The 24,770-nt window shown below is 37.7% G+C and overlaps 2 protein-coding genes and 1 pseudogene across 4 annotated transcripts; 1 reads left to right on the forward strand and 2 right to left on the reverse strand.

Annotated features, from left to right (window-relative positions):
• Nucleotides 1-3,559: 3,559 nt before the first annotated feature.
• Nucleotides 3,560-6,556, reverse strand: LOC137738299 (Tetratricopeptide repeat (TPR)-like superfamily protein). 3 transcript variants are annotated; one of them, XM_088682238.1, is made up of 2 exons: nt 3,917-6,556; nt 3,560-3,784 (listed from the first exon to the last, which is right to left on the reverse strand). In XM_088682238.1, exon 1 carries the CDS (start codon nt 6,453-6,455, stop codon nt 4,599-4,601), a length of 1,857 nt encoding a protein of 618 aa, XP_088538364.1. In that variant the 5' UTR covers nt 6,456-6,556; the 3' UTR covers nt 3,560-3,784; nt 3,917-4,598. The 3 variants fall into 3 exon arrangements, with proteins under 3 accessions (XP_088538364.1, XP_088538362.1, XP_088538363.1); XM_088682236.1 differs by having other exon boundaries at nt 3,560-3,788; XM_088682237.1 differs by having other exon boundaries at nt 3,560-3,813.
• Nucleotides 6,557-10,348: 3,792 nt separating this feature from the next.
• Nucleotides 10,349-11,292, reverse strand: LOC148692072 (MLP-like protein 328; annotated as a pseudogene).
• A 12,194-nt stretch (nt 11,293-23,486) lies between these two features.
• On the forward strand, nt 23,487-24,171 carry LOC148692073 (uncharacterized). The gene is made up of 2 exons (XM_088683264.1): nt 23,487-23,540; nt 23,642-24,171. Exon 2 carries the CDS (start codon nt 23,648-23,650, stop codon nt 24,065-24,067), a length of 420 nt encoding a protein of 139 aa, XP_088539390.1. The 5' UTR covers nt 23,487-23,540; nt 23,642-23,647; the 3' UTR covers nt 24,068-24,171.
• The last annotated feature ends 599 nt before the right edge of the window (nt 24,172-24,770 follow it).

The raw sequence follows: 24,770 nt of genomic DNA on the forward strand, positions 1-24,770 counted from the left end.
TCTAGGGTATTAGGACAACTCTTCTTGCCTTGTTTTAGTAGGGTTGCTCTTGTTAGATTAAAATTGAGGGCAGCCACAACTTGTGGTCCTTTAGGAATCTGGATTCTCTCCTGTCTCATTTTTCTCTTCCTGCACTGATTCCCACTTATTTGAATGCTTAAAATTAAACCACATCATCATCATCTTGTTTTATTTTCTTTGTAGACAGAGAAAGAAGAAGATGAAACTGAGAGAGGAGGTTGAAGGTAGAGAATCCAACTCCGTACTCTATGCATTTAAAAAAATAAAAAAAAGCTTTGCATAATAGAGATTAGTTGTCCCTCAGTGTTTTCAATGTCACCTGCGGACAAAACAAAGTTCAAGCTCTCAAGGTTTGATCCACAATTAAACAAAGCCGTGGAAACTTCCTTGGAATTGAGTTGTGTAGAAACTGAATTAATATACGTGAATCCTATAAAAATATATATAAAGCTAAGAGCCCGCAAACCCAAAATTGGCCAGAGAACAGAAAAAGGTATTTATTTCATCTAACTGAATCAAGTAGTTTTTGACTACTTAATTAATTAGAGTTCAAAAATCAAAAGATTCTGGCACCTAATAATAAACAAAGTAACAATTATACCTTTATCATGTTGAATGAGTTGGTTGTATAAATTTTAAAATGTTACTGTGTTTAATATTACTTCATGTCTTTCGTTAGCTTTAAATATTTCATTTTTTTTTTCTTCTAAAAGTTTCTTTCCAAGGTTTTTTAAACCATCATCTACTCTTTGTACTTTGAATCACGTCTCATACTCGCATTTTGGTGTCAATTAATTAGGTTAATAATTTGTTTGTGGAAATTACTCAGTTAATTAAAGTGGGTCATTCCCCATGAAATGAATGTTTGCTTGGAGTCGTTCATAAATGTGTGATGAGAGAGTTAAAGAGGCTCTGATCGAAATGCAACCACCTCATCTCTCTCTATGTCAACTCCCATAAAACCCGTTTATTGCTTCCACCCACCCCCAAGGTTTTGCATTCTATTGCTTGCTAGGTCTTTTGTTTTTGTCTTTTCAAAGACATTTTTATTTTCATTTTTGGGTCCTTCAATCAACATCTTCATTGAATCATCTGTTATCACCGTTCTCTCTACATTTTAATGATACGTGATGTATCACTTGATCAACGATGTAAAGAGAAGAGATATATATATTTATAGTCTGTGTGAGCCGACATTTCTAGAGGGCAATACATTTAGTTATGTGGGACTAGCGTAGAGATAAATGAGAATAAATACAAAGGGTACTGGCGGACAAGTTGACCGGAAGGCCAAGTTTATCACAAAATTAACAAGCGAATATATATATATATATATATATAATTCATCATATATGTTATCAATGTAGGTCGCATTCAGCATCATTACAGCTTGATGATATAGGTAATGATAATTGGTTTCAAGGATTGATATATCCTACAAAATGGATCTTCTTCAATCCTCGGTAATTTTAAACAAGTGGTGGTAAGAAACACCTGAGAAGGTCTTGCATTTGCACAATACAAGATAGTACTGTCGTGATGTTTCGTGTCAATATTACTCTCATTAGCGTAAATTTCTCTTTATCAAATGACATAAGACATCACCGTAACAATATACTGCGCCATGTAAGTTAATCTCAAAACTCAAAGCCCAAATGGCAGCATAATAATATAAGATAATATGCACCCACCAAACAAGTAGATTAAGACCTTGGGGGAGTCATAGTACTTACTGATTGAACAAATAGTGAATAGAGGGGGTTATTTGGCATTTCCTTTCGTTTAACGACAGCCATGTTTCTTGGAAGAACGGTAATAAGGAACGTCTAAGTTGGGTTTTGTGACAGCTTCAAAAGAGAGCAGGATACTTTGTTTTTACAGAGAATCCCAGAAAAATGCCCGAATTTGAGATAGTGTTTTCATTCACTGTATATCATCAGTTTTGTTTTGTTCTTCTCCTCTTGTATTTTAAATTATTATATTCGTTTTAACAACACGATAACATCTGCAGATTTTTCCTACTCATAATTTATGTACTTTAATATCATAAGTATAGCTCTCGGTTTTTGTGAAAAAACCATGAGTTATAACTCATAGATTTTGTGAAAATATCGATTTTTGAGTTTTCTTAAGATTTTTTTGCTTGTGCTGTAAGGATAACGTTACAAGTCATTTGAAACCGGCCTTACAATTTATCAAGTCATATAAGTACTTTTTTTTATGCTTGAAAAGTTAAAAATTAATAAATACATAAAAAAAACACTAGCAGGGCCATAAAATTGCCAAAACGGAGTTCCTTCTACCAAAACATCGAGAGATGTGTCCGGAACACGGACACGCGCTATATGTTATTATACAAAATGATCATTAAGATTTGCATGATCAATAGAAATGGTCCATGAGATTGAAAATCAATAGAAATGGTCCCTGAGATTGTCCATCATCCTGATTTTGATTATTCCGTTAAAAACAATTTTGAGCAATTTTCAAAGCTTTGTAACTCAATCGTTTTTTAACAAAATTTGACCCATAATATATCAAAATGAAGATAGGAAAGTGTAGAATAAGATTATACTTATTTGGAAGCCCAATGGTTGCCGGAGATGGCCGGAAAATAGCCTAAAAAGTGACTGGTCCGTAGGAAAACTAGAAAACTTGCCGAAAATTGGGTAAACTTTAAACGTTCATAACTTCTTCAATACTCAACCAAATCGAGTGATTCAAAAACAAAAATAATACTTCTTGACGAGATGAAGAGAATGGTAACTTTTTCGAAGGCTAACTCGCCGTGGTTTAGTTGGACAACGACTCGAAAGTGGCTAACCATTTTCGAGCAGTTTTCCGACCAAATCACTGCAAGTTAGCAGTAAAGAAAGATATCATGCTCTTCATCTCTTCGAGAAGTATGATTTTCGTTTTTGAATCACTCGATTTCGTTGAGTATTGAAGAAGTTATGAACGTTTAAAGTTTGCCCAATTTCCGACGAGTTTTCCAGTTTTCCAGCTTTCCAGCGGACCAGTCACCTTTCAGGTTATTTACCAGCCATGTCTGGCAATCATTGGGCTTCCTAATAGGTATAATCTTGTTCTACATTTTCTTATCTTCATTTTGATATATTATGGGTCAAATTTGGTTAAGAATTAGTTGAATTACGAAGCGGAAGGACCAAAATCATGGATGGTAGACAATCTCAGGAACCAATTCTATTGATTTTCAATCTCAGGGACCATTTCTATCGATCATGCAAATCTCAGGGACCATTTTGTATAATAAACCTATTATATAAGTGGAGAGATATTTGAAAAAAAAGTTTCCTTCCACTTGCATAATAACATATAGCTTATTGTACCGTGTTCTGAGTATATTGAAAAATCTCTTTAAAACATCCCTGAGTTGTCCAACGGGAATTTTAAGGAGCTTATAGTGTAGTATCAGAAGGGACTTGGTAGAGGATGAGAAAAGAAAAAGGCATAAACTGAGAAGGGGCTTGGGGGTACCCCAAGAGCGAGCAGAAAGAAAGAGAGAGACGTTCTGAGATTGCATGTAAGTCTTACTTCGTACGAGATTCCCCAAAAAGGGAGGCTCTCTGGCAGATGAAAACTTTTAATGTTGGCAGATATGCATTTTTGTTGATCTCTTATTGTACATTTAAAGTGCTCAAGCTACAATTTTTGGCCTTGCTACATTTGCTAGAAATCTCTCTTATTTTATGGACTTCTGTTACCGCAATTTGTGATGCACAGCATGTTACATTTCTCTTCACTACCTAGCAAGAAAAATCACAACTTTGACTAGTTTTTATCAATCAAATTTGATTTCCTTCACGATAATATAATGAACATAATTTCAATGAAAACACAAAAAGTAAATTAATCAAGTAGTTAGAAACGTTACATGATGCCGTATGTCCAACCGTAGCAAGGGTCTTGGTTAGTAGATGCTCCCTTTCCCTAGAGTTTGGAAAGCCAAAGTCAGATGAATCTGCAACCATACTTGATCAAGAAGGACAATAGTTGGCATTGTATCACTGTGAACCGAATATGATGAATAACCATGATAGAGATGTTAAAATGCCAAGGCAACACCCGCCACCGCGTTTAGCTTCTGCAATCTATCAGTTGTGGGACTGAAACCATTTCTCAATGCTTCCCTTAGGCATGCTAAGGAATCAGGAAGAAAACTAGAACAGCTGGTAACGTTTTTTTATGAATGTTGGGGGATAACATTGCACACAAGTTTCACATTCTGAGCCAAAATTCTTGGCTGCTGTAAATGAGTTTAACTGAAACGTTACAAACCAATGTGCTGTGCAGATGCTCATGCTGGAAATCCAACTTTTTGGCATTTGCCAAAGATGAGATATCTGCTGGCGTTGATACTTTGTCCTTCCTTTCACATGTCAGCACAAAGTGCAAAAGCTGGTGCAAGTATTATTTACGTAGCCAATAGTTAGTATCCGTTGTGAGCTCATCAGTGGTTCTTCTCGAATCACACACCTGAAAATTAAGAGGAAACCAACAACCAAATTACATCTCTGTACCTTTTATCACCTCTAAGTCATCACTGTTTCTTGCGATCACCAAAAGTTGTTGCACGAACAATCTCCATTTCTAAAATGATGAAAACGGATTTTATCTCTCATGACAATCTCCCTTTTGGTAGCCTTAGAGACAAACTTACAAAAACTATGGCAGTCGTCACACATTCTCAAGTTCTTCACCACCCTAATGGGGCTTTCGGGCCTTAAATTTATGAGACTAAATGCGACGGCCAGCTTTTCACTGTGGGTGCTTACCGTGGCTTCCTTTTCCTCTATGTCCACATCATGAAACACATAACTGGTATTTGGAACGTAACCTATACTCTTCACTTGTTTCAATAAGTCCTTCAACTTCTCATATATTTCTGCTGACTCTGGGTGCAACCTGTCTCCACCATAGAAGATATGGAAGTTTCCATTACATTCAACCGAGCTGTAGGCAGCCACTTTCTTGACACCTCGTTTTCTCATTCTGAGCCTCAACTTGTCGACGAAATCCCACCTTCCAGCAGCCGCATACATGTTTGACATCAAGACATGATATGAACCAATATCAGGAGCTAATTTGAAAAGCATACCAGCCGCCCGCTGGCCCAGTTCAACATTTTGGTGGATTGTACAGGCACCCAATAAAGCTCCCCATACTCCAGAATCTGGTTCAATTGGCATAGTTCTTATAAAATTATGGGCCTCTTCAAGATGTCCTGACCGTCCAAGAAGGTCTACCATACAAGCATAGTGCTCAAGTTTTGGTCGGATGCTCTTGTCACCAGAGTGAACCATGTTACTGAAATAAGCCTTGCCTTCATTCACCAGCCCAGCATGGCTACATGCAGATAAAACTCCCAGATAGGTGACATGGTTTGGTTGCACACCTGCATTTCGCATCCTCGAAAACATATCCAACGCTTTTTCACTCTCCCCATTTATAGCATATCCTACTATCATAGTGCTCCAGGAAATAACATTTCTCTGAGACATATCCTTAAACAAAGTCTCAGCCATTCCTATGCTACCACATTTCACATACATATCAAGCCGCGCATTGGCGACAATTATATTGCATCCGATCCCATATTTTTTCATGATCCCGTAGATTTCTTCCCCGGTCTCCAAACACCCCAATTGCCCGCAAGCCGAATAGGCACTCATAACACTAACAGCATCAGGCTTAATCCTAGCCGCATCCATCTGGCGGAACAATGCAAGAGCCTTACCGGCATGTCCATTCTGCACACAAGTCGCAATGAAAGCATTCCAAGCAATAAAATCTCTCTCAACCATAGTTTCAAACAGAAAATCCGCCACACCCAATTCCCCAAATTTCACATACATTGCAACCAACTCAGTCCTCACCATGGCAACAAACTCCAACCCATATTTCACCACATGGGCAAGAACAGCCGATCCAGCCCACAATTCGGGCTGTTCGGTGCATGCCTTCACCACAAATGTGTAAGTAAACTGGTCAGGACGAATACCCAGGACGTGCATTTGCCTGTAAACTAACGCAGCCTCCATAAAGATACGGTTTTTAACATACGCTCTGATAAGGGTGTTCCAGAGAAAAACCCGTGGCTTGTGCATTTGGTCGAACAGTTGGCGGGCATACGACATGTCACCTAAGAGTGCGAAATTGGTGAGGAGTTGGGTGAGGAGGCTGTTCTTGATCGAGAGGCCGGTCGTGAGGACGACGGCGTGGATTTGTTTGAGTTGGTTTGGGTGCGCAGAGCATGATTGCAGGAGGGCGGTCAACGCTTGCTTGGTCAAACCAACTCGTGGGTTGGCGGGGTTTTGGATTTGGACGAGGGAGGAGAATGGAAGAGATGGTTTGAGCGGGAGAGGGAAGCAAAGCTTCGCCATGGTCGTGATGGAGCGGCTTCCGGCGACCATGGTATCTGCATTTGCCTTTTCAAGTCGTCGTCGTTAGTATTTCCCAAGAGGATGACTTGAACCTCATCGTTCTTCCCCAATTTGCATAGGGGTATCACGTGTCCAACTGGAAGACCGGTGGAGTGGACCGGGTCTGTTTTGGGCCGAACCAGTTTTGTTCTGGATTGTACAAATCTTTTCGTCAAACATTAGCTGGGGACATAAAACAAAAGCCTTTTAAATTTATTGAACTAGTATCGCTAATACTTCGTCTAGTAATATTTCTCTCTACAAGTTTCAAAGTCAACTCTATCACCATTTCATTCATTCTCATTTTTATATTTCTCTTTGAGTTCATTGATAAATTTGTGTGGTTGAATCAAATTTTAAATTTGAGCTTCAAGTAATGATCCTATATGCTCAACGGGAAAAAATCAATTTCAATTCAATACCAAACCAAATAATATTTATTCAATGTTGAAATTAACAGGTAGTTATAGAACCCTTACTTGATGGTATTACTGTTAGTTAATTAGGTTCATTGAACAATTAGGAGCTCTTGTGTCTATCATAGGAGTTGCAATGCACCAGTGGAACTTCTATGATAGAGAATCATCTTCATTTGTTATAATTTTGGTGATCAGTCTCTCTCACTTGCTCTCAATCTCAAATTGTAACAAACAAAGCCCTTTCGGATTGGAGATTAATCTGTTGAACTTCTTAAGTGCTGTGTTTTTTGCTGTCCATATGCTAAGAACTGAGCATATTTCAAGAACACGAAAAGTGAAAATTTCTTAGCTCTGCTTGGGTACGAGGTTGGTATATGTTGTCCTTATGTCCATGTTAATTACATCTTGATTAATGCTACTTGTTAATCTTCATTGTCGGACAGTTCTAAGATTCCATTCAGGTCTGTGTTGTTGCTGTCATGTCAATAATATGGTACTGCGTTGGAGCAGGGTCCGGTGGCCTCCAAGATTTCCAAATAAAATAGATTCTCAAATATTATTTTTTTGAAACGTTTCTTTTAGCCTAAGTTTTTTTTCCATAGAAACTAGTGTTTACAGATGGCTGCAATGCATGCTGTATCAGCAACCGAAAGAGCAATAATTTATGGGTACCGCTATTCACGTACCTATATTTACCTCTTACATAAATTCTCAATTTTCAACCGTCAGAGTAAATGAATTGAAAAATATCAATGAACAAAATTAACAAGTATGTGTAGAAGATAAAAAAGGATTTGTGGACAGCACTACGCTAATTTATAGTTCGTAGCCCGTTTGGGGTGCTGCTTTTGCATGGTTTCTCCTTGGGGAAAGGTAGAGTGCTATGGGTTGGGTTGGGGCTGCTCTGGTGCTACGTAAAGTACTCTTTATTTTCATCAGCTAAAGAAGGGGAAAAAATCTCTATCTCAAAATTTTGATTTATCATTACCTAGTATTAGTCAACTACCAAGTACACCATCAATAAACGCAATGCTTCGAATTTAGCATACTGTCAGCAGCAAAGTTTTATCTAATTTCAGACTAATGCTTTATCCTTTCCCCCGCACTTCAGCATATTCCCAAGCATCTTGTAGGTTGACGTATACTTGTTTGTTTTCGATATGAATTCTTCATGTTTGCTTCTTGTTTCTCTGGAGGTGGAAGCCTAACAGTGCAGATATTTGGATCACAATCTCCTGCAAAGTCTTACAAAGATGAAAACAATAGTAAGAAACTCGATCGTGGTGTTCTATGCGGTATGTATGCATGGGAATTTGAGACATGAAATGTGTCACGCCTTATGTTGGACATGCTTTTTTGTCAATAGTTAGGTGATGCTCTGAGGGAGGAAAGGGTGCTGCCTTCATCATTTGAGTGAATTGATAGATTGGCTTAAAAGCTCTTGTAATACTGGAAGACATCTCTTTCAATCCATTTCATAGGGAAAGGAAATGCACGGAATGTCATTCCTGTCTACTAATTTTAGAGGAACCAAAATATGCACGAGTCCCGCATTAGATGGTCCAATTTTGAGGATTGCATTGAGAGAGGAGGTGAGATTTGAGCTAGGAGGGGGATGTGAATAAACTTTTTATACTAAAACTACCTTCACACCATCATTCTGATTCCTGGGAGTTTATTGGTACATTTTAATGGAAATCCATCTTTCCATTTCACGTTGACTTTGATTCATTCATAATCCGATTATTGTTCATTCTGATTCCAAGTGCATAAACGTGCCCTCTTAGTTATGGACCTTTTCTCATCGTTTAATTTTTCCTTGAACATCCTGACTTCGTGACTTCATGGCCTATGGTTTCACAAGAAAATATTCTCTATTATAAAGTTATAAACCATAAAGTTTAGTAGTTCTTTTGCTAACCATTTAATTTTTTATTTTTTATTTAATTTTTTGGTTTTTCACTTTTTGTGTTAGTGGTAGAGAGAAATACATAAGTCAAATGTGGGACGCAAAAGAGTGGGTATGTAGCATAAATGTATAAAGGGAAAGCAAACCAAATGAAACCTAAAAACAAATTAATATTTTAAGTTGTCTTCACTTTAAATTTTTTTTTTATTCCTTCCGTTGATGATCTAATTTTTGGTCGTTGTATATTGAATTATGCATTGTGTTTGTGGAACTTAAAAATATTTTTTGATTCCATAGGTGTAAGTAAAAGCATGAAAATTATAGCCCACCCTTATGAAAATTTTGACTCCGCCCTTTATATGTAAGTATAAACATGCCAATTGATTAAACTTATTCGCACCATAACATAACAATGCTATTATACTCTTTCATTCTTGCTCATAAAATTAAAGACAATCCAAGTCGGATTTAAACAAGGAGGCTAGCTTGCTCTTCTTCCAGTCTTCATTCTTGAAGATTACTCAAAGTTCCATGCATTTATAAACCATTTTCTTGGCGCTTATTCCTTGAGAAGATAGGCATCAATATGTTGAATGACACCAGAAAGCTGAGGTACTTATGTGGAGACGAATCGCGGTCTTGTTAAGTTTTGCATATTCTTTAGCAATTTTCGTGGAACTTCCTTCGCTCTTTGGAGTGACCTGGAGAATTATCTTAATGCTTTTTTCTAGATCCAGGACATCTGATCCCTCCAAAGCTGTATGACTCATCACCTACTTGTTTGCTTCGTCCACTTCCACCTTTTCCTTCGATGTCTCGGACTTTCCACGTACACGTATATATGTAGATTATTCACATGGAAAATTACAATTATGCACCCACCAATGACCTGATCCATTATTCATCATGAGGTGTGTAAACCCTAAGGTGCATTGCATGCTCAATATATTTCAATTTTAATATGTAATAGCGAACTTGATGATGAGACATCAACAATAAGTGGAAAGAAAAAAGTATCCAATAATAGCAGAATTTACGCGGACCATATTGAAAGAAACTTCAACGATTCCGCTCTTAGCATTGTTGGAGTGATTGATTGTAATTTATATGATGTAAATCAGTTTTTCAACGTTAATTCACCGTATAATTTTTAAACAATGAGGGTATTATTATTTTTTTTTCATTTTATATCTTCCAGGATCATATCTCCATTGTTTTACACACAAAAAAAAAAAAAAAAAAAAAAAGACTATTTTTTTCTTTAAAAAAGTACTAATTAAGGCCATTTTATGTGATGATGAGCAACAAAGTGGAGATGGTGCACTGCACGTTTCATTTTACATATAAACCATAGTTTATACATCACAATATATCCCACATCATAGTTTATGCATCACAATTCTACATCTGATATCCCTTCACGTACATTTATTATAAGGCAAACTCACATAGCAAAGCATTTTTATCACACAAAGCACGCAGTATTAACTTAAATATTAGATATTAATGATGGACGTCGCGTTTCACCATTGCATGCTTTTTATTTCCTTAATTAATCATGCCTTGATAAAGTGAGCATCAAGATCCTAAGTTAACCATCAAACCAACGTATTTGTCTGGAGCTGCAACATCCTCAGTCAGTTTCTCATATTCAATCGACAATTTTGCAATGTTGCCTTCATCCTTTTGAGTGAATTGATAGACTGGCTTGAAGCTCTTGTAATACTGGAAAACATCTCCTTCCAAACCATTCAGTGTTATGGATTTGTTCTCGTCGTTAAACTCCACTTTGTCCTTGAATACTCCAACTTCGTCCCCTATATTCACAAGAAAGCAATATATATATTAACCAAAGAAGCACTAAAATGGAAATTTTAAGTTTTCACAAAAATGAAAACTGAAGTTACTTTTGTGAGTTTTTGTAAATTTATCTTGATTTTAATTTTCATTTTTTGAAAACTAAACATGAAATCGTTGTCAAAATGGAGTCTAAGTTTCAAATTTGAGTTGAACCAACTGCATTATTGTGGCACACCTAGATTCTTTACCGACATTTGAATATTGAATTCAAAATCAGTTCCAATTCTTACATATGATATATTGTTTTAATTATCCATTATATCAGTATGTATTTTTCACTCATGGGTTAGTTGTTCACTTGTGAATTAGGGTTCTGCTAATTGTGATCCTGCTGATATTGATGAATTATGATTAACATATAATTGTGTTCTTGTCTTTGAGAAAAAAGATACACACCAAATACATGTAGATATTTATATATTATGTACAGATGGCCTTACCTACACTGTGATTCCAACTTTTAACAGAGCCATGAGTTTCCTAGTCTCCTTCATGCACCTGAACTCCGTGGATAGTGCCAGAAGAAATGTTTGGGACGTGGTGAGCCATGTTGAACTTCTCCACGGGTGCCTTAATTTCAATCTCAGTCTCAACCTTGCGCAGAGCCATGTTTATGATGATCCGTTGTTATCGTACTCAGCGATTCGTAGGCAGACTCTTAAAGAAACTTAAGGGCAGCCCTTACTGCTACAATATTCAATTGTGTAATATTAATTTATTGGATAACTTTGAAAATGTAATTCTTCAAGGGATCAAGTCGTAATAACTTTGGGTTAAGTACATGATTTGGATCAATAATAATTGTAGGATGCTATTGTTGATATCTTAAAAAATTATTGTGCACATAATTTTTTTTTTTATATTTATAATGAAAAATACACTTGTAAAAATGCTTAAATGAGATTCCTTAAATAGAAAACTAGATTTTAATCCTTAAATAAGATGAAGTTTAGAAAAATGTCTTATACAAGATTAAAAATTGATTTTAGTCCCTAGACTCTATTTAATGCCAGCATATTAGATGTCTTTTTTTATTTATTTATAATTTCTTTTATTAAGGAGCGGGTGACGCAAATGCTTAATGGGTGAGAGAGTAAGCTTTTGAGTAGTGCCGGAAAGGAGCTTCTTGTCAAGGTTGTTGCTCAGGCCCTTCCTTCTTATGCGATGAATTGTTTTTTACTCCCGAAGACGTTCTGTGATGAGTTACATCAACTCATGTCGCAGTTTTGGTGGGGTAATGGCTCAGAGGATCGGAAAATCCATTGGTGGTCTTGGGACAAGATGTGTAAACCCAAAGCTGAAGGCGGGTTAGGGTTTCGAGATCTATATGCTTTTAACATGGCAATGTTGGCTAAGCAAGGGTGATGGGTGTTCCATCAACCCACGTCTTTGGTGGCGCGAGTTCTCAAGGCTCGGTACTTCCCCAATTCTTCTTTTTGGGATGCGGAAGCTACTGGATCTGCTTCGTTTTGTTGACAAAGTATTATGAAGGCAAGATAGGTTCTGGTTCGTGGATCGAGGTGGGTGGTGGGAGATGGGTGGACAGTTAGGGTGTGGTTGGATAGGTGGTTGTCTCGGCCTAGTACTTTCAAGGTTATTTCTTCGCCTCCACCTGGAAGACTTCAAATGAAGGTTGAGGAACTCATTGATACTTCTACACGGGTTTGGCGTACCGATTTGTTATCGGAATTTTTTGGCCTGGAGGAAGTAGCTTTGATTCTATCTCTGCCTATTAGTTTTCGTGCCCCGGGGGATAGATTGGTGTGGCATTATGATGAGCGGGGTTTGTATTCAGTGAAGAGTGGGTATAAGGTAGCTCGTCAATGGCTTCAATCGGTGAATAGTAGTGCGTCTTCTTCTACTAATGGCAGTGCTTATGAGAAGCTTTGGAACCATCTTTGGAAGGCTCATATCCTTCCTAAAGTTAAGAATTTCACCTGGAAGGTATGCCATGATATACTCCCGACCAAAGTCAATCTCCGAAGGAAAGGGGTGAGGGTAGAGATGGAGTGTGGGGTGTGTCAAGGGGAGGAGGAAACGTGTGACATCCTACATCGCCCAGGGGAGTGATCCTTATATGTATATTCCCATCCCTACCTAGCACGAGGCCTTTTGGGAGCTCACTGGCTTCGGGTTCCATCGGAACTCCGAAGTTAAGCGAGAGGGGGGCTAGAGCAATCCCATGATGGATGACCCACTGGGAAGTTGCTCGTGAGTTCCCAAAAACAAAACCGTGAGGGAATGGTAAGCCCAAAGCGGACAATATAGTGCTACGGTGGTGGAGCGGGCCCGGGAAGTGGTCCCGCCCGGGCCGGGATGTGACAATTTGGTATCAGAGCCTAACCCTGGTCGCGTGTGTGCCGACGAGGATGTCGGGCCCCTAAGGGGGGTGGATTGTGACATCCCACATCGCCCTAGGGGAGTGATCCTTATATGTATATTCTCATCCCTACCTAGCACGAGACCTTTTGGGTGCTCACTGACTTCGGGTTCCATCGGAACTCCGAAGTTAAGCGAGAGGGGGGCTAGAGCAATCCCATGATGGGTGACCCACTGAGAAGTTGCTCGTGAGTTCCCAAAAACAAAACCGTGAGGGAATGGTAAGCCCAAAGCGGACAATATCGTGCTACGGTGGTGGAGCGGGCCCGGGAAGTGGTCCCGCCCGGGCCGGGATGTGACAAAACGGCTGCACATGTGCTGTTGTCATGTCCTTTTGCTAGAGCAGTGTGGTTTATTTCTCCATTTGGCCTTCGGTCGGTGGGGACTATGCGTATACAGCTTAAGGATTGGTTACTTTTGGTGTTGGAAATGAAAAATGTGGATTTTGAGTTGGCGTGTATGATTATGTGGGGGCATTTGGAAAGAAAGGAATTCATGGGTATGGAAGGGTTTCAAAGTTTTACCTATGGTCGTGTGGCAGAAGGTCTCTGCATGGCTATCGGCTTTCCAGGCTGCAAATTGTGAGTCTACCAGGGTGGTGATGCAGACTCCTCTGCGATGGTCTCCTCCTAATCAAGGATGGGTCAAGCTTAATACGGATGGAGCGGTGATGAGTCATACAAATATGGGGGGTGTGGGTGTGGTATTGCGAGACTGGAGGGGTCGTTTTTTGGCGGCTGGAGCGCACCAGTTTTCAGGGATCACTTCCGTGGCGTTGTTGGAGATGTTAGCGGTTCGATTTGGTCTGCAGGTAGCTCAAACACAAGGTTTTCAGAGGTAGGTATGATTGCGGGGGATGTGTTGCAATTGGCGTCCACCTTTTCTCGGGTTATTTTCATTCATGCTTCCAGGTTATGTAATGGCGTTGCCCATTGCCTTGCTAAGTTTACTTTGTCTAGTAGCAATAATCTAGTTTGGATTGAGGAGCCTCCTACGCTTATTCAGGAGCTCCTCCTCCAAGACATATGTAACTCTTTTTGAGTTTAGTTATCAATTCATCGCTTCCTTTAAAAAAAAAAAAAAGTTTTATGGTGTTCATAAATTAAATTTTATGAAAATTTAATAAATTTTAATTCTCATTATGGTAAGTATCTTATATAAGAAAATATTTTCGTAAAGATTTTTCGGTATACATGTTTTTGCATATTTTTTTATGTGCCATTAATTTATTACAATATATATACGAACATTTTTGTACAATAGGTTAATTAGTATAATATGTTTAGGTACAGATATTTCGGTACACTAGTTTATTATAATATATTTAAGTACCAACATTTCGGCATGCTAATTTAATATCATATATTTAGGTACCGAATTTTTCGGTATACTTATATTTTTGCATATTTTCTTATGTGCCACTAATTCACTACAATATATTTAGGTACAGACATTTCGGTATACTAATTTAGTAAAATATATTATGATACGGATGTTTAGGTACACTAATTATAGGAAGTAAAATAAATATAATGAATTAAAATGTGTATAATAATAAATAATTTTAATTTTAATATAATGAAATTAAATAAGATATCTATTAAATATTAAAACAAAAATATAATATAAATTTGAATTAAGTACACATTAGAGGACTAAAATCAATATCCAATTTAACACCAAATTTTTATTAAATTTTAATCTTCTTCAAAAATTAAAGTTCAAAAATTCCTTTTTTAAATATCAATAATATCACCCTTAATATTAAAATCACTCACTATTTACTCAGCTTTTAGGTACAAAATGATGTGATTATTTCTTACTTTCGAACATATAAGGTCCAAACGAGTCATTGTGAAATTGTTGTAATCTAAAATGTTGGTACAAAGTAGCAGTACCCAAATTGACCAATCATTGGATTTTTTTTTTATTTTTTATTTTACAATATTATATTTTACCTTTTCAATTATCACATTTTTGTCCCTTCTGGATAGATTAAAATTTAGGTATTAAGTTTGTTCTTTTGTTGAGAAGTCATCACCGACTCCCTTGCCCTATTATTTTTTATCAAGGAAAAAGAACTCGCCATTTCTAAATAGTAACTCAACTTTTTATAAACTTTTGCATGGTTTAGTCTCTTACCAACTTGAGGCTTTGACCTCATATTTTCACACGATCCTTCACGTGTGGCCATTTTCAAGCCAGATATATGGACAACACAAATAAGGTGACGTGGAGCACGTGTGGCTGTTGGGCACTTGGACTTCACACGTGGGCGAACTTGCTTTGATATATACCATGAAGAAACTTCATTTTTCATCATAAAATCAATTGACAATACGGGTAGCAGCCTAACCTCTAGTACACCCTTACATGGTTTGATTTATCACCGATGTGGAACTTTAATAGAAAAACATGTTTGCGCGACACAGCAAATTTCGTCGCGCAAAGTAGTTTTGCGCGACACAAAACACAAAATGTCGCACAAAAGGCCTTTGCACAAGATCTTGGCGCCAAACAAAAAATACTTTACCATTTTTTTCCAACTTTGCGCGACGTACGTGCACTTGCGTCGTGCATAGTCTTTTTTTTTTTTTTTTTTTTTTTGGGGGTTTTTTCTTGCATTGCCTTTTTCTCTTGTGGTACCCACTTGTGTAAATGTTTTAAATTGATGATGGAATTCGTTCATTGTATTCATATAGAGTTAAAGAGTGTAACTGTAAAAAATCATCAAAACTAGAGTTAAAATAACCATTAAATCGTTATTTTTCATTTATAACCGTCGAAAAGTTTTGTCCCGTTACTTGAACTCTGAATGTTTGTTTTTTTGCGATTTTTGGCGTATGTGATCTCAAAATATAAACAAACAAGTTTGATGGTTGGATCGTTGACACTAATTTTGTACAATGCGTTTCTCATCAAAATCAATAGTATATGTATTTACTAAGTACATTTTCATTTATTTATTTTGTACTCATACGCAACAAGGTTAAAAAAAAGAAAGAAAGAAAAAAGTTTGACCGACGTAGGTATAACTATGTCGCGCAAAGTTTTTTTTTTTTTTTTGGTGAGGGGGTTCTTGGATCGTTGTATATACAAACAAGTTTGACAGTTGGATCGTTGAAACTAATTTCTTACAATGCGTTTCTCATCAAAATCAATGGTATATGTATTTACTAAGTACATTTTCATTTATTTATTTTGTACTCATAAGCAAAAGGGGCAAAAAAAAAAAAAAAAAAAAAAAAGACTTTGCGCGACGTAGGTACAATTGCGTTGCGCAAAGCGTTTTGCGCGACGTAGAGGCACCTTCGTTGCGCAAAGTTTTTTTTTTTTTTTTTTTTGGGGGTTTTTTCTTGCATTGCCTTTTTCTTTTGTGGTATCCACTTATGTAAATGTTTTAAATTGATAATCAAATTAGTTCATTGTATTTATATAGGGTTAAAGAGTGTAGCTGTAAAAAATCATCAAAATCAGAGTTAAAATAACCGTTAAATCGTGATTTTTCATTTATAGCCGTCGAAAAGGTTTGTCCCGTTACTTGATCTTTGCATGTTTGTTTTTTGTGATTTTTGGCATACACGATCTCGAAGCATATACAAACAAGTTTGACGGTTGGATTGTTGAAACTAGTTTCGTACAATGCGTATCTCAGCAAAACATTAGATTCACTAACAATTGGAGTTTATTTATACTTTCATTAAGTATAACACAAGATTTTGTGGTATCCACTTTTGTAAATATTTTAAATTGACGATCGAATTAGTTCATTGTATTCATATAGGATCAAGGAGTGTAGCTTTAAAAAATCATCAAAATCGGAGTTAAAATAACCGTTAAATCATGATTTTTCATTTATAGCCGTCGAAAAGGTTTGTCCCGTTACTTGATCTTTGCATGTTTGTTTTTTGCAATTTTTGGCGTATGTGATCTTGAAGCATATGCAAACAAGTTTGACGGTTGGATCATTGAAACTAGTTTCGTACAATGTGTATCCGATCAAAACATTATATTCACTAACACTTGGAGTTTATTTATACTTTCATTAAGTATAACATAAGATTTTGTAGTATTCACTTGTATAAATATTTTAAATTGACGATCGAATTAGTTTATTGTATTCATATAGGATCAAGGAGTGTAGCTGTAAAAAAATCATCAAAATCGGAGTTAAAATAACCGTTAAATCATGATTTTTCATTTATAGCCGTCGAAAAGGTTTGTCCCGTTACTTGATCTTTGCATGTTTGTTTTTTGTGATTTTTGGTGTATGCGATCTCGATGCATATACAAACAAGTTTGACGGTTGGATCGTTGAAACTAGTTTCATATAATGTGTATCCCATCAAAATATTAGATTCACTAACACTTGGAGTTTATTTATACTTTCATTAAGTATAACATAAGATTTTATGGTATCCACTTGTGTAAATATTTTAAATTGGCAATCGAATTAGTTTACTGTATTCATATAGGATCAAAGAGTGTAGCTGTAAAAAATCATCAAAATCAGAGTTAAAATAACCGTTAAATCGTGCTTTTTCGTTTATAACCGTCGAAAAGTTTTGTCCCGTTACTTGATCTCTGCATGTTTGTTTTTTGCGATTTTTGGTGTATGCGATCTCGAAGTATATACAAACAAGTTTGACGGTTGGATCTTTGAAACTAGTTTCGTACAATGCGTTTCCCATCAAGTTCAATGGTATATATATTTACTAAGTGGATTTTAATTTATTTTGTACTTATAGCACTTAAGAAATTGAATGATATATGTAAAAAAAATTATTGTGGGTTTTTGTTAGAAAAATATATTATTGTGGGGCTTACTAAAAAAAATTTGAATTTGAAAAGAAGAAAGTCACATTTTTAGTAATTTTTATATGTAAACCTAGTTCACTTTTAGTTTTTTCTTTTTTGTTCGGATCTTGTATGTACATTTTCATATATTTTATAATTAAATACTTTTGGTTGGTTAATTAATTATTCTTTCGAATTTAATTACAATATTTATCAAAAATTAAAAAAAAAAAAAAAAGTTTGACCAAAACTACTCCCCACTTTGCACGACCAATCACTTTGCACGACGCATGGCTCCGTCGCGCAAACCCACTTTGCGTGACTCATGCGTATTTCGCGCAAAATGGGTTTGCGCGACGCACTTCGTTAGTCACGCAAAGTGGGTTTGCGTGACGCACAAAGTGGGTAGTGCAAAGTGGGTTTGCGCGACGCACTCCGTTAGTCACGCAAAGTGGGTTTGCGTGACGTACAAAGTGGGTAGTGCAAAGTGGGTTTGCGCGACGCACACCGTTAGTCACGCAAAGTGGGTTTGCGTGACGCACAAAGTGGGTTGTGCAAAGTGGGTTTGCGCGACGCACGCCCCATGGGCCGTCGCGCAAACCCTAGCGTCTTAGACTTTGCGCGACGATTAACGCACGACGAAGGTTGCGTCGCGCAAACCCTTAGGCAACGATTTTTTACTTTGCGCGACGAAAGTCCCTACGTCGCGCAAAGTGTTTTTTTTACTAGTTGTTCTCACATTACATATATATTGGAGAACTATCGAAAGAAAAACTCAAAATTCATTGTGTAATTAACAGTGAGAATACATCATGAACAACATATATTGGAGAACTATTGACAGAAAAACTCAAAATTCATTGTGTAATTAACAGTGAGAATACATCCTGAACAACATGATTGTCAAAAGTTATACAAAGAAACTGATATCACAGTTAGGTTGCTCACAAGTCACAATACCTTAAGGCGTGCGCTAAAGAGAATTGGCAAGTTGTGTAGTAAATTTTTCATACGTATCGAGTTGGATAAATTTAGAATAAGATCTCCATTTGCACACCCATTTCTCCTTTTACAAATTCTGAGTTAATTTAATTTTTTGAATTCTCTTTTAATTCAATTAATATGAGTGACATAAATAAACAAATGTGAGAAAATATATGCGTCTATGCACTATGGGAGATCTTGCCTCCACGGGATAAAGATACTCAGTTACAAAAAAACTTAGAAGTTCCACATATATAATATAATACTAAAATTAAAACGACCGGAAAAATTAAAAATCAAGAAAAACCCAATTTTTAAAATTAAACTGACGCATCAAATTTCGTCGCCCAAAGTGTGTTTGCGCGACCCTATCCTAAACGCGTCGCGCAAAGCTATTTTGCGCAACGTACTTTGCGCGACGAAGACGACGTCGCGCAAAACAGCTTTGCGCGACGAATACATCATCGCGCAAAGTTGCATTGCGCAAAAGACGTTTGCGTGACCCCTATATGCGTCGCGAAAGATTTTGGCGCCAAACGAAGGATCGTTACCGCTTTTTTTTCCAACTTTGCGCAACGAAGGCAGAAACACGTCGCGCAAAATAGCTTTGCGCGACGTAGTTGGGAAGGCGTCGCGCAAAACAGCTTTGCGCGACAGAGTTGTACCTACGTCGCGCAAAGTCCTTTTTTTTTTTTTTTTTTTTTTTTAATCCCTTTTGCTTTTCTTTTGGGGTTCTTTCATTGCATTTTCCTTTATGGTATCCACTTGTGTAAATATTTGAAATTGACGATCCAATTAGTTCATTGTATTCATATAGGGTTAAAGAGTGTAACTGTAAAAAATCATCAAAATCAGAGTTAAAATAATCATTTGATCGTGATTTTTTCGTTTATGGCCGTCGAAATAGTGTGTCCCATTACTTGATTTCTGAATGTTTGTTTTTTGCGATTTTGGCGTATGCGATCTCGAAGCATATACACGTCGCGCAAAATCCTTTTTTTTTTTTTCCTTTTGCTTTTCTTTTGAGGTTCTTGCATTGCCTTTTCCTTTTGTGGTATCCACTTGTGTAAATGTTTTAAATTGATGATCCAATTAGTTCATTGTATTCATATAGGGTTAAAGAGTGTAGCTGTAAAAAATCATCAAAATCAGAGTTAAAATAACCGTTAGATCGTGATTTTTTTGTTTATAGCCGTCGAAATGGGCCAATTTGAAGCCATGGAAGAGTTATAATAAGTTATAATAAGTTTTTGTTGTATGATTAAATTTCAAGAGTCCGAATCACTTAATCTACAGGCTGATTAAATTTCAGTGAGCAATACACTTAATAAAATAAAGCATGTCCATTGATCTCCGAGAAATTACAAGTGCGTACAAAAAAAAAAAAAAAAAAAAAGATTGCTCATTTGTGAAAATCGTCTCCGGCCCTTTGTGCTACTCTTGAACTGGGCAGCAGGATTCTTTTGGTCTCCCCCGAAGGTCTGAGCTTACCCCTTCTCTGGAAGTGTATCAACCGTTGTAAATTCCATCTTCTCTTTGGTGATTGCATTGAGGCTTACTCTTGAACGGGTTCTCCCATCGTTGATTTTCCTTTGTGCTACTCTTGAGCTGGGCAGCAGGATTCCTTTGGGTCTCCCCCGAAGGTCTGAGCTTCCTCTTCTTATCTGTTTCTTTGTTCAATCTTTCCAATTCGTATTGAAAAGGGTTAGAGGATAGCTCAACATTTGCTTGTCTCTACATGCTTCAATGTATCTTTTTCCCCTTGCCTTACTTGCTCCCCCTTGCAGAAGTGGTCCCTTCTCTGGAAGTGTATCAACCGTTGAAGATGACTACTCGAGAGCAACGCTAGGTAAGCAATCAGGAATAGATTCCAGGCAGTTGGCTCCAGATCGGAAGACTGGCTCCAAGTGCCGGCTGATTGCTTCTTTCACTTTGCCATGCGAGTAAGAACAAGGACAAAGAAAAGGACAGGGAAAGAGCATGATATGAGATACATTTGCTTTTGACCTTGATGATATGAGATACCTTTGCTTTTGAAGAAGCGGTGAATGAATCAGCGCATGTATTTCCTCCTGGGTCATATGTACTCCAGGTATCTGGTATCATCTTTGGGGAAGAAGAAAAATTTGAGTATTTCAAAAGGCTTTGCTGGGAGTGCGCCCTCAGAGGTGAGGGAGAATTGGTGGGCATTTTCTTCAAGTCTGCCTTGCCATAAGAGACGAAGGTCGACAAATATAGGGATTTTCTGAATAGAAAGTGGTGGTACTGTTCTTTTACCCTTGTCGACAAACGTTTCTTCGATTTCTGAACGAACGGCTCTTCGATTTCTGAACGAACGGCTCTTCGATTTCTGAACGAACGGCTCTTCGATTTCTGCATGGCAAAAGTAGTCACGGGTGCGGCTCTTTTGACAAAGCTTCACGTGATTTGCGGAGGAAAATCCGGCTCTCTGAATAGGTGGACGCATCGCCTTGGCATTTTATAGAGTTATCTATCACCACAACAAACACACTCTGAAGAATTCCCATTCTTGAAAATCGACTCCGGCCCTTCGATTTCTGAACGAACGGCTCTTCGATTTCTGCATGGCAAAAGTAGTCACGGGTGCGGCTCTTTTGACAAAGCTTCACGTGATTTGCGGAGGAAAATCCGGCTCTCTGAATAGGTGGACGCATCGCCTTGGCATTTTATAGAGTTATCTATCACCACAACAAACACACTCTGAAGAATTCCCATTCTTGAAAATCGACTCCGGCCCTTTGAGAATTAATTTCATCCACCCCTTCTCTTTGAACACTTTGAAAAAATGGCAAACCCATCAAACCTTAGCTTAGAATTAAGTCTCAGCAGTGATACGGGCGCGCCGCGTCAAGGTAATGTATGGCGCCCTTCTTTCCTATCTTCTAACGGTCCCCTTACAGGTGAAGACTCCGTGATCCAGGACGCCACAACAGCTACAATAGTAGCTAGGAACCTCCTCACTCCAAAAGATAGTAGGCTGCTGTCAGGACGGTCCGATGAGTTGGCCGTTCAAGAGTCCCTCGCACTTAGTGTTCAGTGTGCGAGCTCTGTGTCCAATATGGGCCAACGCCTACTTGCCCGCTCCCGTCAGGTGGAATCATTGATGGCAGAGGTGGAAAGTCTCAAGCAAGAGATCAAACTGCTTAAGCATGAGAATAGAAGTTTGCACGTGCTTGCAAACAACTATTCGACGGGCATGAAGAGGAAGCTTGATGAGCTGCAAGAATCCGAAGGTCGGATTCAAAGTGACCGTCAAAGGTTTTCGGCTTATCTCCAGAGGCACCTTTTTCCTGGGTCATCCAGCATTTGTCCAAGTATTGAGGCCTCGAATGCTCTATATCCGATGCCTTCCGCTCCGATGCCTTCCGCTTCAATGCCTTCCGCTTCAATGCCTTCTGCTCTGATGCCTTCCGCTCCAAGAGTTTTGCCACGTAGTGAGGTTTCAAGCAAACAACCTTTGTGAAAGTTACATTCTTTTATTTTTTATTTTTTATTTTTTTTTTTAATGCACATGCTTTTTTCATGGAATCTCGTCAAGTCAAGGTTTATCCTAAACCTAATTAATCAACTTTATTTATAGCACATTGACGGACTCTACAGCTTAATCAACATATACCACTCTTATTTAATAATTTAAATTGTGATTCTTTAACAATGACAGAATAATTAATATATACTTTACAACTTAGAAAAATAAGTGCAAAAGAAAAGCGGATTGACACTTGGTTAAGCATAAGCCATGCAAATCCATTAGCATGATTAGGATATGCCATGATTAAAATCCATGGAAACTCTGTCGGTTCTTTGAAAACAACGTGCCAGAGGACTCCAATTCGGAAAGATATCATCTTCATGTCTCTTCTTCTACAGCCTGTAGATTAAGTGATTCGGACTCTTGAAATTTAATTATACAACAAAAACTTATTATAACTCTTCCATAGCTTCAAATTCACCTCTAACTAAAAAGAAATTAGTTCCACATGTTTAACTAAATCCACCTATTTTTTTTTTTCTTTACCTTCATCATTGCTTCCCAACATCATCATTGCTACCTCTTTTTTTTATGGCGTCCATCATTTCCCTGTTTCCCTGTAACTAGGTTTTCCCTCTTTCCCTCTTTATTTCCCTCTTCCCTTTTTCCCTCTTTCTTTCCCTCTTTCCCTCCCGTATAAACCTCTTTCCCTCTTCCCTTTTTCCCTCTTTCTTTCCCTCTTCCCTTTTTCCCTCTTTCTTTCCCTTTTTCCCTCCCGTATAAACCTCTTTCCTTCTTCCCTTTTTCCCTTTTTCTTTCCCTCTTTCCCTTTTTCTTTCCTTCTTTCCCTCTTTCCCTCTTTCCCTCCTCACTTTCTTCTCCCGAACTTCCTCTCCACTATCGATCCCCCTTGCACAAAGGAAGAAGACAATGATTTTTTTCAGGACCTCAAGGTTTTATTTCTCCATCTTTTTCTTTGGTTTTTACGATTTTTCCTCTCTTTAGTTTTGTTTTCCCTCTTTTCAGTATTTAATTCACTCTTTAGTTTTGATTTCCCTCTTGCAATCGACTTTAATTTGTAGAAACATGCTTATTCACTCTTTTCATTCTCTTTGCTTCTTTGCAGATTTATGAAGAAGGATTTGACTTTTAAAAATCACTTTAAGCACTAGAAAATTGACTTGTTCAATGACGTTTACGTTCGACCCGGCAATGAGACCGCTAAGGAGATTCATGTAAGTATATGTAATTCTTATTATTCTTATTTTTACGAATCGTTCAAATATTATTTATATTTTGTTATTAAACATTATATGTTTTTTCTTTATTAATACAGGATGTTATGGTGGAAAAGTCCACTGCTGTTCTCCAAGAAGCAACATCGCAGCTTCCCCCGGAGACCCCGATCGAGGACGTCAATGTACCCGAGGATGCAGATATTCAGATCGTGACTGAGGTCTTGGATCAGAAGTTGGGTCGTCGTTATGGCAAGATTGTTCGATGTATGGGGAAGGCGGGGGTTCGTGAGACGGGTGCCTCCTCTTCCAGATCGTCCACAGGAGAGGTCAATGCCTTGAAGGAGGAAGTGACAACCCTAAAAGGTCAGCTTGCGGCCCAGGGCGAGTACATTAAGGCCCAGGACGAGAGGATGAGTATGATTGTACAAGCCTTAGCGATGTCCGGCCTCCAGATCCCGATGCCAACACGTGATGTTGCTCCACCTTCAACTTCCCAGCCACTTCACCCAGCTGATACCCAGTAGCATGATGTATCCTAGAAGACTAGTAGTTGTTTTTTTGTGTTTGGACATCTTGTGTGTACATTTTTATATATTTTATAATTAAATACTTTTTCTTGGTTTAATAATTATTGTTTAGAATTTCATTACAATATTTATTAAAAATTAAATAAAAAAAATTCTTTGGCCAAAAAAAAAAAACAAAGGGTTTGCGCGACGAAGAAGTGATCTGCGTTGCGCAAAACCACTTTGCGCGACCCAGGTTCTTAGTTGCGCAAAGTTGTTTTGCGCGACGCAGGTACATTTTTATATATTTTATAATTAAATACTTTTTCTTGGTTTAATAATTATTGTTTAGAATTTCATTACAATATTTATTAAAAATTAAATAAAAAAAATTCTTTGGCCAAAAAAAAAAAAAAAAAAGGGTTTGCGCGACGAAGAAGTGATCTGCGTTGCGCAAAACCACTTTGCGCGACCCAGGTTCTTAGTTGCGCAAAGTTGTTTTGCGCGACACATGACCTAGGTTGCGCAAAGTTGTTTTGCGCGACGCAGGACATTCGTCGCGCAAAGTGGTTTTGCGCAACGTAGATCACTTCTGCGTCGCGCAAACCCTGCTTTCACGCACTTGGCGCAACGGTGAATGCGCGACGAACATCCGTTGGGCTAATTTTTGCACGACGTTTTTTGACTTTGCGCTACGAAGGTCCTGCGTCGTGCAAAGCCT

Source organism: Pyrus communis, chromosome 13 (genome assembly GCF_041283825.1).
Source record: "Pyrus communis isolate YQ-2024b chromosome 13, ASM4128382v1, whole genome shotgun sequence".
Taxonomy (NCBI): Eukaryota; Viridiplantae; Streptophyta; class Magnoliopsida; order Rosales; family Rosaceae; genus Pyrus; species Pyrus communis.

Bases quoted from the DNA above. Each gene is read 5' to 3' on its own strand.
- LOC148692073 (XM_088683264.1), top strand. From the start codon at position 23,648: ATGGTGGAAAAGTCCACTGCTGTTCTCCAAGAAGCAACATCGCAGCTT.
- LOC137738299 (XM_088682238.1), bottom strand. From the start codon at position 6,455: ATGGTCGCCGGAAGCCGCTCCATCACGACCATGGCGAAGCTTTGCTTC.